The 12,502-nt window shown below is 40.0% G+C and overlaps 1 protein-coding gene across 4 annotated transcripts in view; it reads right to left on the bottom strand.

The window, feature by feature from the left end:
• The window catches only part of LOC121002730 (collagen alpha-6(VI) chain-like), a 252,655-nt gene that overhangs the window by 27,028 nt on the left and 213,125 nt on the right, over positions 1-12,502 (bottom strand). For all 4 annotated transcript variants that reach the window (XM_040434224.1, XM_040434223.1, XM_040434225.1 and 1 more), the window contains exons 38-40: positions 4,163-4,834; positions 2,841-2,922; positions 1,751-1,917 (exon numbers count right to left, since the gene is read on the bottom strand). In XM_040434224.1, coding sequence (XP_040290158.1) covers positions 1,751-1,917; positions 2,841-2,922; positions 4,163-4,834 — 921 coding nt within the window. The remainder of the gene's footprint in view (positions 1-1,750; positions 1,918-2,840; positions 2,923-4,162; positions 4,835-12,502) is intronic.

The raw sequence follows: 12,502 nt of genomic DNA, 5'->3' as shown, positions 1-12,502 counted from the left end.
ATTTTTCAGAAATTTTCAAAAACCCACTTTTTAGGGACCAGTTCAGGTCTGAAGTCACTTTGTGAGGCTCACATAATAGAAACCACCCAAAAATGACCCCATTATCGAAACTACACCCCTCAAGGTATTCAAAACTGATTTTACAAACGTCGTTAACCCTTTAGGTGTTCCACAAGAGTTAATGGCAAATGGTGATAAGATTTCAGAATTTAGATTTTTTGGCAAATTTTCAATTTTAATCCATTTTTTTCCAGTAACAAAGCAAGTGTTAACAGCCAAAAAAATGCTATATTTATTGCCCCGATTCTATAGTTTGCAGAAACACCCCATATGTGGCCGTAAACTACTGTACGGGCATACAGTAGGGCGTAGAGGGAAAGGTGCGCCGTATGGTTTTTGGAAGCCAGAGGAGGCGGGCGGGGGATCGCGATCGCCTCCCGCACCGCCCGCAACCCCCCCTGCACCTCCCGCCGCCATAAAAATCATTCACGGGTGCAGGGGGGTGAAAAAACTATATTTTAGGCACATAAAGTTTCTGATCCCCATGGTCAGGGACCGCGGGGATCAGAAACTGCAGAAAGCGCAGCAAACCACAGGTCTGAATTGACCTGCGGTTTGTTGCAATCGCCGACTTTGGGGGGTCACGGGACCCCCCCCGCGCATTTAGCCGAAGTGCCTGCTCAATGATTTGAGCAGGCACCTTGTTCCGATCACCGCCGGCCGGGCGGCAGTGATCGGAACAACACATGATGTACTGGTACGTCATGTGTCCTTAAGGACTCGGGAAACATGCCGTACCGGTACGTCATGTGTCCTTAAGGGGTTAAGACTGAACAATTCCATGGATAAGAGTATATGGATATTCACATACAGTATGAGGGAATTAAAGCAATTTAGCACTATGGTTATAATTAGCATTGAGTGAATCGAAGTATCCGAAGCTGAATTCTATCCGAAGTTTAGGAAAAATTTGATTTGCCACAAAGCCGAATTTTCTTACTTTTTATAGTAAAGAATAATTTTTCCTAAAATAGCGGTTAGAGTTGTCTTAGAAAGAACGGGGAAAAAATACTCACCTTATCCAATTGCTCTTGCAGAGGCATTCTGCTCCTCTCTTAAGTGGAAAAGACCTGCCGAAGAACCTGCACTGAGCTTGATGAAGTCATCTTCACCATGTGGTCACGCTGGGAGCACCAGTGACATCATCCCTCTCAGCGCAGGTCCTTTGGCAGGTCTTTTCCACTCAAGAGAGGAGCGGAGTGCTTCTACATGAGCAAGTGGAGGAGGTGAGTAAATTTTTTTTTGTAAACCCAAAAAGCCATATTGCACTAGCTTATATTACCTTATATTTTAATGGAAGTTAAACGGGTGCATTTCTGTCTAAGCAGCCGGTAAAAATAGTCCCATTGATTGATAGGCTTAATAGGGTTTTAACATAGCGATTCGTGAAAAATTAATTTGTAAAAATTGAATTTTGTGTCAAAATTCTGCAAAGCTGCCGAATTTAATTTTTTTAAACTTCGCTCATCTCTAGTTATGATTGTAGAGACTAGCTTATTACTTTATTCCATAACACTGTGTTTATAACATTACTGCAGCTCGCTTTATATGAGAACATGGTATTAGAAGAAATCTATTAAACCTTTTAACAGCATGCACAATATAATCATGTAATGTCACTAATGTGGCCGCCTCTCAGTTGTTCATTACCTTCAAACATTTAGACAACCGACAACTGTGAAAAACATACCATCTCTTGTAGTCTCTGGCTCAACCGTCCCACCAAAAGTTTCCTCTGTGGTTTTCAGGTCATCATTGATGTCTACTTCTTCTTCATAACTGTATTCTTCTACCTCTCTTTCAGCATATTCTGCAGTCTCCTCTGGTTTTTCAAGCTCCAGCTCTTTGTAGTCCACACTTTTAGAATATCCAAATAGATGTTATTAACATCAGATCCATATTTCACCATTTTCACCATATAAAAGAATTGAAATCATGCATTCTGTTTTTATAAGGTACTAGGCAAAATAGAATATAACATTTTTTACAGAAATCTAAAGTGACTCTTGTACAAGGTGTAGTATATGATGTTCTTCTAGATGGGCAGCATTAGCAGAAATTTATATTGTCTGCTTTTTTATTCAGTGCACTCACAATGGCAATTTGGAAATATGAACTGCACCTGGCTGTTTTGGGATGACCTTTCAGAATAAGGTGTGGGTGTAAATGAGGAATAGCACAATATCCTGTATGATCATTTAAATATTTATGTATTTCATTTGTTAGCAGTTTCTCCTCTGAAGACTTCAACTCTAATTTTCAATTCACAGATTACGGTATCTGACAGATTTTCTGACCAATCATTGGTCTGATTGGACAGATATCGGTCAGATAATTTGTTGGTGTAATACAGGCCTTAGTGTACACTCGCTGCTCTGATGTTTCTCTACTCACCGAAATAATTCTGCTCCACTATCACTCTGAGACACATCCTCAGAAGCAGCAGCAACAGCATGGAAAACTGTGCCACTGAAAAATAAAACTCATCTCCGTAAACAATTCCTCTTAGAGAAACGATAATAGAAAACTAGAAATTTTATGGCTCTTCGTGCCAAAAAAACAACAAAACGAAATAAAAAAATTCCTCCACAATAAATGTTAATGTTAACTATATGGCTAACCACAATGAATGAATCACCCTTAAAGAGGGCTTGTTAGCTCTCCTGATATACCAGTTTTAGCAAATACTTTTATGCTCCTTAAAATGAGAATTGTGGAGTGTCACTTAATTCCTCTGTTATTTGTCATGTAAATGTGTGAATTAGCTGAAGACTACTCACCTTTCTGCTAAAGAGAAAACAGAATCCCCACGTCCTTCACATTCTCCTTGAAAAGCTGGAGGTGGGTAGGAGTTTATCTCATCTATAAAAGATATTCACAGAAATGTACAGTTTAAAAACTGCAATGGATGTCCTACCTCATTCTATATAAAGCAAAAATCACTTAAAGGGAACATGTCATCTCCTGTATGCTGCCCTCACTAAAGGTACCTAAATACATTAGTGTATTGTTGGCCAAACCCATTGAGAACGGCAGTGGACACTCTACTATCTGTTGGGAGCTCCTTATGTCAGGATAGAGAAGGTTTGGGTGAAGTGCATATTTTCCCCCTATCCTTTTGTTCTCATGGGAGATAAGTGTGAGAAATGTCTGGCAGACACTTTCTTCTCAAGCCAAATGTGTATGAGATGAACAATCATTATACCAAATTACATATAGTTTTTGCTATGTTCTATTTTCGAAACTTTTTTTCAAATTTTTTGATGAGGACAAAAAATAGCAATTTGGCCAGTTAGATTTTTTTGCATTATAGTGTTACTGTACAGAACAAATCCTTGTTTGCTTTTGTTTTTTTGTACTTAATTTTTAGTCACTCAAGGCTTTTTTCTCTTGGATTTACATATTGATTATCTATCCTCAGAATAGGTCATCAGTATGAGATTGGCGGGGGTTTGAATCCCCACCCCACCGATCACCTGTTAGAGGAAGCCCAGGATTCATTGGAGCTTCAGTGACCAACATGGCCTCTTTGCGGCTTACTAAGCGCCATGCTGTACATTTGATAGCCCTGTGCCATGGTTTCCTCAAACAGCTGATTGGACAGGGTGCCGGGAGTATAGGATAGGCCATCAATATGAAAATCCCTTTAATTCCTGGGGGAAAAAACTCTTTAATTAATAGAAGAGTAGTCTCCCCATCACAAACAGATGTCATGCAGTTGACATAATGACACAAGAGCAAGAGTGTTTCAAGTAAGAGTTTGATAGACACCATACTCCACACTTTCATAAAACAATTGTCCAACATTTGAGGACTATGATAATGCTATTCTGCACAGCAGATTTAGACATTATTCTTTATTAAACTGGTTGTATGAGATTATAAAAAAAAGTCTGCTTGTTTTTGAGAAGCAGCACTTTTTCATGGGCTGTGTCTGCTGTTGCAGCTTTGTCTCATTTAAGTTTAATAGATACGTGTGGAATTATCCTTAGGAGAAAAAAACTCAGCATCCTTAAATGTTTTTACCCAATTACTTAGACACATAGCATACTAGATTATGTATTATCTGACCACTCAGATAAAAAAAAATATGTCTACTTACGGTTCAGAAGGTTGAGAAAGGCATGGCTGAATCTCTCAGCATAAACCAGTTCGGGCCTTGACATAGTAAGCAAATGCAATACATGATGATCTTGAGGGAGGCTAGAAAGCTCAGTAAGCTCATTGTGGTTTATGTCTTTCCCAAAGGCCAGAACAAATAGTGTGAATTTTTCACACTTAGCTTTTCGAGATATTTCTTTCAGTTTTTCTCTGTCCCAGACACTAGTTCTGCTGCTGAGGAGTGTAAAAATTACTTTGTGCTTCCTTGCATTTGAAGTTTTCCTAAAAATGTTCTCTATAGCCCATTGGATTGAGTAGCCCAGAGCAGATGGACCTTCAAGCTGTGTGACAACTTCTTTAATGTGCCTCTTCATTAAACTCCTGTCGTTGTACGAATCAAGCCCAAACTCTTTTGTAACAGGCCTCACATTTCTGTTTGGCATGAAGTTTGGTGTAGCTTGTTGAATTAATGCCACCCTAGCCTCTGTGCCTGGTGCATTAGGCTGTGGTGATACTACCAAATGGTCAAGCATTGTGCTTACAAAATCTTTTGCCCTCAAAAAGTCATCACTTCTCACAGTACGAGAACCATCTAGGATAAAAACTATGTCCATGTCTATCTCAGTGGGAGGGGCAGGATTCAGCTCACACTCTTCATCAGGGATGCATTTGTCTGAAATACAATGGAATATTGGAGCATTTAGTGCTATGTTAAAACACTCAGAATTAAAGGCGGCAAAATTAAAACCGCAGATTTAGATGCATTAAGATTTACTTTATTACTCAGAACTCAGTTATGGAATAAAAACAGGAAAAGCACAATATTACTTAGGCTTTGTTCACAGTTCAGAGTACATAATTGGGGTACACAGAGGGACAAGTTCTCAGCGCATATGGAGAATGTATCCATAGCATGTAATGAACCAATTCTATGTCAAATAAGTATCCTTTTGGCACACACCTGGGAGGTATTCAACCTTCATACCTTTTTTGTTTATTACAGTATAGTCACCTAGACTTTCCAATCCAAGGCCATCACACAAAATATGCATACCACACAGTATATACATGTGGTCCATCAAGTTACAATGGCCTCGGGATACAATATCATGAACATACTGTACAATGGCCCATTGTAACTTGAAGCCAGACTCTACATACAATGCCACAGACACTGCGGAGCTGCGGTACATGTGATTAAAGCCTCATTCAAACATAAGTGTTTGGTCAGTGATTTCCAACAGTGATCGTGAGCCAAAACCAGGATTGGAGCCTCCACAGACATAAGGTATAAGGAATGTGCACCTATTCTGTGTTTAGAGCTACACCCAGTTTTGGTTCACATTCACTGATGGAAATCACTGACAAAAAGACGTGTGAATAAGGCTTAACTGAAACATCAAACCAATCAACATTTCAAACTCACTAGCAAAACACTTGTATTGGTTGTGTAGTAGTGTCTCTTTATTGTAGAGTCGGAGTACATGACCTATACTGCCCTCCAGGATAAGCTACTCCTTTGGAACTAGGAGAGGACTTCATTATATTTTTATGGTACACTGCGTACTGTACAGGTCCCTGAAGAAGCTCCTGTCCTCTACCTTTACAGTTCTGGAATGTATTGGATAACACTGGAATAATGCTGCCAGTGTTATCCAATACATTCCAGAACTGTAAGGGTCACATAGCATCATAAATCAATATAATGTTATGTGACTCCCGGCAGCGCTGGGAGGTCAGGCCGGGTGCTGCGATGCGGACTCGCTGCAGGAGGAACGCTCGTCTGCAAGGGTCTTAAGGATACAACCACACAGAGCGGGTATTGAAGTTGCCGCACAGTTAATAACAATGAAGACCGACTAAACAATGTGGTCTTCGTTAGTTAGATGAAAGGAAGCTGTGGGCTAATTGGTTACTCGGTTCATGACCACAGCATGGCAGCAACCTGAACAGATCACAGCCGCTCTGTGTCGTCGTATCATTATGGGTTCAAGTTACAATATGTTAACTTACTATTGTCATCTTGGAACCAATTAATATTGTAACTTTTTTACTAAGGAGGTCTATTGCAGATTTATGCAACTGAAGATAACTGTATACAATACAGCTGCACAAGTTAGGGCTGTATACCCAGCCAGGCTAAGCTAGTGTTTAGCCAATGGATGGAAAAATTATTATTTTATGTTAACATTCATTGCCATAAGTGATATCATGTTAAAGTACAGTACACTACTATAATTTATTATATCATGTACAGCACAGAGCATCCACTGTATGAACAGTATCTAGTGATTTATGTAAGGTTTTATGCATTTTTTTCCTTTCACTTAATCTGTCCCTTTTTGTCATTTTGTGTTATTCTCCTGGCCGTAGTGTGTTGCATAGACCCAACTCTTCCATCTATTGTGTCACTGCCTCAATACCTTTAGGTTTTAAACTAGGACTATGGCAAATGCTCTTTGTTTTCTTGGTTCACATTAAAACATAGCGATCAGCAGATGACAGCTTACATGTTTCAAGCATCACTTCCTCTACACTAGCTGATAAAGTTAGGATTATAGACCATTTTAAAATCTATAAAGCAATAAAGTAATTTATGTTTTTTAACCCTGGTGCTGTATCCCAAAGTATTCGCCTGATTGAGTCCTTGGTTTGCAAATCCCTGAGCTATCTACACACTGATGAGTTCATTCCTAGACGCCGGCACAACAGAAGATATTCCTCAATTGGGTAAGCTGTATCCTATGTTTTCTAGACTAAGTTTTTTTCTATGTTGACTAATCTAGAAAACACACACTCAAAAATACCAAAAATCTTTCCTTAACCCCTTAAGGACCGGGCTCATTTTCACCTTAAGGACCAGGCCATTTTTTGGAAATCTGACCATTGTCACTTTAAGTGCTAATAACTTTAAAACGCTTTGACTTATCCAGGCCGTTCTGAGATTGTTTTTTCGTCACATATTGTACTTCATGACACTGGTAAAATGAAGTAAAAAAATTTTTTTTTTTGCACAAAAAAATACCTAATTTACCAAAAATTTGGAAAAATTTGCAAATTTCAAAGTTTCAGTTTCTCTACTTCTGTAATACATAGTAATACCCCAAAAAATTGTGATGACTTTACATTCCCCATATGTCTACTTCATGCTTGAATTGTTTTGGGAATGATATTTTATTTTTTGGGGATGTTATAAGGCTTAGAAGTTTAGAAGCAAATCTTGAAATTTTTCCGAAATTTACAAAAACTCAATTTTTAGGGACCAGTTCAGGTTTGAAGTCACTTTGCGAGGCTTACATAATAGAAACCACCCAAAAATGACCCCATCTAAGAAACTACACCCCTCAAGGTATTCAAAACTGATTTTGCATACATTGTTAACCCTTTAGGTGTTGCACAAGAGTTATTGGCAAATGGGGAGGAAATTTGAGAATTTCATTTTTTTGTCTAATTTTTCATTTTAACCCATTTTTTCCACTAACAAAGCAAGGGTTAACAGCCAAACAAGACTGTATCTTTATTGCCCTGACTCTGCCGTTTACAGAAACACCCAATATGTGGCCGTAAACTACTGTACGGCCACACAGCGGGGCGTAGAGTGAAAGGTGTGCCGTTTGGTTTTTGGAAGGCTGATTTTTATGGACTGGTTTTTTTACACCATGTCCCATTTGAAGCCCCCTGATGCACCCCTAGAGTAGAAACTCCCTAAAAGTGACCCCATCTAAGAAACTACACCCCTCAAGGTATTCAAAACTGATTTTACATACGTCTTTAACCCTTTAGGTGTTGCACAAGAGTTATTGGCAAATGGAGATGAAATTTGAGAATTTCATTTTTTTGCCTAATTTTCAATTTTAACCCATTTTTTCCACTAACAAAGCAAGGGTTAACAGCCAAACAAGACTGTATCTTTATTGCCCTGACTCTGCTGTTCACAGAAACACCCCATATGTGGCCGTAAACTACTGTACGGGCACACGGCAGGGTGTAGAGTGAAAGGTGCGCCGTTTGGTTTTTGGAGGGCTAATTTTGCTGGACTGTTTTTTTTGACACCATGTCCCATTTGAAGCCCCCCTGATGCACCTCTGGAGTAGAAACTCCATAAAAGTGACCCCATCTAAGAAACTACACCCCTCAAGGTATTCAAAACTGATTTTACATACGTCTTTAACCCTTTAGGTGTTGCACAAGAGTTATTGGCAAATGGAGATGAAATTTGAGAATTTCTTTTTTTTGCCTAATTTTCAATTTTAACCCATTTTTTCCACTAACAAAGCAAGGGTTAACAGCCAAACAAGACTGTATCCTTATTGCCCTGACTCTGCCGTTTACAGAAACACCCCATACGTGGCTGTAAACTGCTGTATGGTAGAATAAAACAACACCCGTCAAGGTATTCATCTAGGGGTGTAATGAGAATTTTTAGCTTTGTTATGGGTTTTATTAGAATGCCAATTGAAATGTGGAGAAACGGGAAATTAGAATTTTTACCAGCATACAGTTTCAAGGGGGTGTTTTATAAAATGATCAAAGGGGGTTTAGTTAAAAGTCAACAGAGGTGTGGTAGATTCTAAAGCAATCTTTTATGCAAAGACCTGGCTTTGAGGGGCACGTCTCACAATGATGAATTGTGTCTTTCCTGATTCCATTTCTGGAGCATACCCGACACCTTTTTTGTGGCCTTCTCCGTGTCTCTGTGGGGGGAACTACCCCAGGGAAATGCTGTCCTCGTATTATTCTGCTCTCACTTCCTGTGGCCCTGCTCCCTTCCCTTTCCTGTTCCCCAAATAAAAAGTTCTTTATTACTTTTTCTTGAAAGTGCAGGAATTTTCCTCTGTTTCCTGCACTTCTGTAAATTACAAAAGCATTATAGAGGGCAATTTGCGTCAGGTGCAATGCCAATTTTTTATACCATGCCCGAGTTTTGCGGAGGGCACTGTATGGTTGCAGTACCTGGTCTGACAGATCCACCCCTCCCATAAACTTATTATAGTCCTGGATGCACACAGGTTTGGGGACTGATTCTGTGGATCCACGTACTGGAACAGGGGTTGATCTGTCGGCATGTATGGTAGTAAGTACAAAGACGTCACGCTTGTCTTTGTACTTAACAAGCATCATGTTATCATTGCAAACTGCCCTGCTTTCCCTCACTCTTATCCTTTGATCTATACATTTTTTAGGCAGATGTTTTTGGTTTCGTCTGATAGTACCGCATGCAACAGTGTCTCTGGAAAACAGGCATTTCAGTAGTGGGACACTTGTGTAGAAGTTGTCAAGGTACAAGTTGTACCCTTGACCTAGCAGAGGGTGAATCAAGTCCCATACTATTTTTCCTGCTATTCCAAGGAGAGGTGGGCACTCTGAGGGTTCAATTTTTGAATCTTTTCCCTCGTAAACTCTAAATTTATGTGTATAGCCACTTTGGCTTTCACATAGTTTGTAGAGTTTGATGCCATATCTGGCCCGTTTGTTGGGCAGGTATTGGCGAAAATGCAGTCTGCCCTTGAAGTGCACAAGGGATTCATCAATGGACAGATGCTTTTGGGGGGTGTAGACTTGGGCAAACTTGACATTATAATGATCTATAATGGGCCGAATTTTGTATAAACGATCGTATCCAGGATCATTAGGGGGTGGAGAATCGGCATTATTGTTATAATGTAGAAATTTCAGGAGACTTTCGAATCGGGTCCTGGACATAATGGTGCGGTATAGTGGTGTGTGATGTAGAAGGTCATTACTCCAATATGACCGTAGTGATGGTTTTTTAATTATCCCCATATTAAGTATTAGACCCCAAAATTTTTTCATCTCCAAAGGGGTCGTGGGAGTCCACTGAAGGGGTCTTGCATAGTATGAGTTCGGGTGGGCGGCTAAAAATTGATTGGCATAAATATTAGTTTGCTCCACTATCATGTCTATCAATTCATCAGAAAAAAAAAGGTGGAAAAAATCAGCTTCCGTGAAACCTGCAGTGTTCACATGAATGCCTGTAGTGGCCGTAAAGTCCGGCAACTGAGGTACAAAGTTAGTAGCAGAAGTCCAGCTGGGGTCATTTGTAGAAGCTGATGCGCTGCTAACTCTACTGCGTCTGTGAGAGGGTTCGTCAACTGAGGAATCAGATGAAGAGCTATACACAAGAAAAGATTCTTCTTCTCCACTGTCAGCGTCAGACTCTGAGGCAAGTATTTCATAAGCCTCCTCAGCGCTGTACACCCGTTGAGACATTTTGTAAAATTTATATATATATATATATATATATATATATATATATATTCAGAAAAAAATGGAAAAATAAAATTGTGGAGCTTTATATCACTGGTAGAAGATAGAGGTTCGGAGGTATGGGGGGGTTTGAAACAGAGTATTTATAATCGGGGACATGTACGGACGTCCCCAATATTATTTTATTATTTTTTTATTATTTTTTTTATTATTATTATTTTTATTTTTATTTTTTTTTTATTTCAATAAACGTCTAAATTACCCTAAAACAAGAGCTCTAACCCTAATAACTCCCTAACTAACCCTAATGATTTGCCAAAAACAGGTATGGATGACAGGGACTGGGGTGCTGATGTACTGTCACTATTGGCAGACAGCACACAGGCACAGGGTCACAGGGGACTAATAAGTGGGGTGATGAAGGGCACAGGAGACAAATGAGGGGTGATGAGGATCACAGGGGACAGATGAGGGGCACTTTTGGTGTGTGTGTTTTATCACAGGTCTAACTGCACTGCCTCCAACTTCTCTGACTGAAATGACAGGATCGAAGGTGAGAGATAGCGTCCTGTACATAACTCATTGTGATTGGTCCTGACTGTGGACCAATCACAATGAATTATGTTCAGACAGCTATTTCTCGTCTCCGATCCTCTCATTTCAGCGACAGCCGGGTGCCAGAAGAGGAGGAGATGTGTGCGCGCATGCGCACACGCGTGAGATCGCTCTTTTGAACGAACGGGATCTGCGGCGGTGATCTGCGGCCGGGACCACTGCTGATCGGTCCCTGGCAGTCAAGGGGGAGATGTTTGGTCCCCGATACAGCACGGTAATATGCGCATCAGGTGCGCGATCTCGGCAGGGGAGCTTTTAAATGAACGCCGTGCATGTACGGCGTTCTGCGTTCTGGCACAGTTTTCCCCGCCGTACATGCACGGCGTTCTGCGCTAAGGGGTTAAAGGGTCTGTCTAAGATTTTTCAAAAATTGTGCAGGATTCTATATAGAATAAGAAAAAAAAAATCTATCGCCTTTAAATGTCTTCCCACTCATCATTCACATTTTTGCTCTTTGCCAATTTTAAAAAATGTTAGACAACAATCTCCTTCCACTTCGATCCTATTGTGTTTCATATTCCAACCAAAAACTGAGAGGTATAAGAAAAATTCTTCTATAGGAATCTCCCGAACTCCTCTTTCTCACAAAGCTATTTCTGGCTGTAAGACAACTGTTATGTCTGTAACGGTATACTAGGAACATTAAACCTCATCTCATTGACAAAGCACCTCATCTTACAGTAGCTGTTTGCTAGCCAAAAATGTATGGGACCAGAAGACGATTAACACCTGTGTTTTCTGCAAAATTCCATGAAGCTTGTTGCTTTTAACAGCTACAAAAAAATCTGGAGACTTACAAACGCGGTAGATGTCCTTCACACACACATTTTCTATCTTTCAATAGTTTGTAATGATTTTTTTACATACATATTTGGGAGTGTTTTTATGTGACTTTTTTACATGTATATTTACCTAAAATATGCTGGAAGCCACAGGCCCCAAAACTGCTACCAAGACATCTAAACAACTAAAGTGCTATGTTTCTAGGTGTGAGGCTTCACTGACTCAATTGTAACTGTAACTGACATCCTACTCCTTGCCACTGCTCTCATACTACATCCCTCCACCTGCTTAGTGGAGTTTGGAGTGCATGCAATGAGAGGCTAGTCTTTCCAGTCTTCTTATGGAGGCGGCTGACCAAAAAGTCTATTTGTTTCCTGTAGGCTGTGAAGGTGTATTGTTCCTCTCTTGTTTCAGATTGACCTGCTTGTATATTTGACCATATCCACTTACGGTATCTGTTGCCCATTTTGAGCTATGCATGTCTACTGGTTTCAACTATACGCCACCTGCATCAACTTGTGCTTTGTTTGACTATGATTCCTGTTCACTGCCTTGGTTACGCAAATTGGTGTCTTCTGTTCATACACGTATGATCATTGCTAATGGAGGCTAAGGGTAGCAAACAGGGGATTGTAGAAAGGTCCACATGTCCTTGTGGGGGTTGAGGGGGAAGAACTCAATCTCTTAGATTCCAGTTACTGGTTTAGTCCTAAGC

The sequence above is a fragment of the Bufo bufo genome, chromosome 5 (genome assembly GCF_905171765.1).
Source record: "Bufo bufo chromosome 5, aBufBuf1.1, whole genome shotgun sequence".
Taxonomy (NCBI): domain Eukaryota; kingdom Metazoa; phylum Chordata; class Amphibia; order Anura; family Bufonidae; genus Bufo; species Bufo bufo.
Note: the sequence above shows the minus strand (reverse complement) of the source record. Positions and strands in the feature narration are given on the sequence as shown.